Genomic DNA, 2,602 nt, shown 5'->3' with positions numbered 1-2,602 from the left:
AATAATTTTGTTCATAAATGACCAAGCCTCGCTCTGATCGACAAAAGCTATCACATGTCGGTGCAAACACAAACATATAAATTCTAAACTTTAGCCGTTAAGAAAAGTTAAAAAGTAAATATAATCACTCCCGTTCGTTATCTTATCCATCTAAGCAAACAAATTGGAAAAGGAAAACAAAAAGATGCTTTTCCACCGACACTTGGTGGGACCGGTGCACGGATAAAATCACAGACGCCAAATTGACCCTCTGCATGCATGCACAGCCATCAGATGCATCCAGCAGCAAAAGGAAATAGAAGAAAGAGGGGAAAAGGCCGACCAGCACAGATTGACCCTGTTGATTTTAGAACCAGATCCGGGTTAACCCGGAAATCGGCCAACTGTTTTTTTTTTTAATTTCGTTTTGTTTTTCTTGAAAGGACAAACGTTGCCTCCTCTTTAGTGACAATCATGAAAGAGGAAGACATAAAATAAAATAAACATTAAAACGTTCAAATCACTTGACATATAACATGAGTTATAGACTTTCATTCCCCATTCATCAATAAATGATTGAACAAATTCTAACCACTTGAAAATAAAATAAATAACAACCATAGCTAATCACTTATCGATAGTTAGGTTTAGGGTTGATCTAGATTCGGTCTAGGGTCGGTCCAATTCAACACCTTGACCTTGGAACCAAACAGCACATTGCCAATTCCCAATTTTTGGATCGAGGACCGGACCGTGCCTCGGGAATACTAAACCGAACCGAACAGCACGGTGCTGGTGGTTGTCAGGTTGACCCTAAACAACCTAGAGAAAGGAAAATGGGAAAATAAAAGGAAAAATGTAGATCCGATTTGAGCCGTCCAATTCGCTTGTCGCTATGTGCTCCGAGCTTAGGAGTAACATTATTTGACTTAAAAAAAATACTGACATAAGAAAGTGTTGATATTCAAAATAAAATTGTGGCTGCGATAAATGAAGTTCAATATGATTGATATACCACACGTGATGACAGACTAACCAGAAGACATCAATATATTTATTGATTCCAATACAATTAAGTCCTTTTTCTACCAATTAAGTGTAAGATCTACGACACAATTGCCTACAATTGTTATTGCATACTCATCCAAGAGCACGAGTCTAATACGAGAAATCCAAGATGCATGCGGTTACATTGGCTCACGCGGGTGCTTTTGTGTATCATCAAACTTTCTCGGCTTTGCTCTCGGAGGTAGTACTGGTCCCCGTGGTAGTACTGGTCCCCGTGGTATTACTAGTCCCCGAGGTAGTACTAGCATCACTTGAAGGATACCCAACTCTGTTGCGCGTGCTCGGGAACAACGTGAACACCGTGCTCGAGATCGAGCCGATCACGGTTGGCAGAACCTTGATCAAAGTCTTCTCCGTAGTCTCAAAAGACGGATAAAAGCACCTCACGGTGTTCGTGTCCAACAACGCCAAAACCGCGAAAATAATCACCGACACAAACACGTGAACGAAATCCGAAAACCGAAGCTTATGCCCCGACAAGGAATTGCTAGAGCTCGAGCTCGGCCAGATGCCCTTGGCCGTGACGAGCCCGTAGTGGGTCGACCCGTCGCTCCCCTTATAGCTATCCGTGAAGCTAGCGATACAACACGAAAGGCCGCAGACTGCGATGAGAATGGCGCTTAGGTACTTGTTATAAGTGTGGCATTGGCCGTTGTTGGTCAAAAGAGGGTTGAGGAATTGGAAAAGGAAGACGGTCCCTGTCGGAAGGAGCTTAATGATGTTGCCTAGTCCGGTGTATGCGCTGCTGGTGCTGCTGCTGGAGGTGGTGGTGGTGCCGCTGGAGGTGGTGGTGGTGCTTTGTTGCTTAGAATTGGTATTGGAGGATTGGGATGAGACCTTGCTGGCCACCTTTTTGACAATGCTAACCAATTTTTCGAACATGAACAAGCTACCTAGGATCTTGGGAAACATTTTGGCTTATGTTGTGTGTCTTGAAACGACCGCTAACTAGGGTATTTATAGGTGTAGCTCATCATTGGGTCGTCAAATATGGGGGAATCAATTGGAGAATTCCGCGCGTGATACACCTTGTGGAATTGGAATGGACCTAAACCAACCAGTTAAGGAAGTACGGAACATTTCGAGGCTTGAGGATTGGTCGTTTTGTCTTAATTGAAAAGCACTGAGACTGGTTGGTGTGAAACATTGGACTGGCCGTGATTTACAGATTCAAACCAATGAATATTAAGTTAGCACAGCCTCGTTATCATTCAAGGATTCTCTTTCGGATGATGTAGTTTGGTCATGCTCAGGGATGATGTAGTTTGGTCATGCTCAGGATTAATCCTAAATCTTTTATACAGATAGAGATGTCAAATGGGTAGATTATGTCTGGTTTGAGTCGGGTCAAATATGGTTCAACCCAGATTGACCCATTTAACCTATTTTGACCTATATTCATGCAATAAAAATTCAATGACCCATACCCGACCCGACCCACACCCGACCCGATCCATATTGACACCTTCCGCCCTTTTTCGCAGCCGCCTACCTGCCCTTCCCTGCCAACACCGCCTACCCACCCAGTCGCCTGCCTGCCCGCCCGCCCTAAACG

At 44.0% G+C, this 2,602-nt stretch overlaps 1 protein-coding gene across 1 annotated transcript; it reads right to left on the bottom strand.

Annotated features, from left to right (window-relative positions):
• Positions 1-1,200: 1,200 nt before the first annotated feature.
• On the bottom strand, positions 1,201-1,961 carry LOC115732502 (protein DMP2-like). Its single transcript, XM_030663155.2, has one exon. It carries the CDS (start codon positions 1,957-1,959, stop codon positions 1,201-1,203), a length of 759 nt encoding a protein of 252 aa, XP_030519015.1. The 5' UTR covers positions 1,960-1,961.
• Positions 1,962-2,602: the final 641 nt, after the last annotated feature.

The sequence above is a fragment of the Rhodamnia argentea genome, chromosome 6, assembly GCF_020921035.1.
Source record: "Rhodamnia argentea isolate NSW1041297 chromosome 6, ASM2092103v1, whole genome shotgun sequence".
NCBI classification, from domain to species: Eukaryota; Viridiplantae; Streptophyta; class Magnoliopsida; order Myrtales; family Myrtaceae; genus Rhodamnia; species Rhodamnia argentea.
This window is presented reverse-complemented; position numbering and strand designations above follow the sequence as displayed.

What these genes read in the sequence shown, in the direction of transcription:
- LOC115732502 (XM_030663155.2), bottom strand. Translation starts at nt 1,959, where the DNA reads ATGTTTCCCAAGATCCTAGGTAGCTTGTTCATGTTCGAAAAATTGGTT.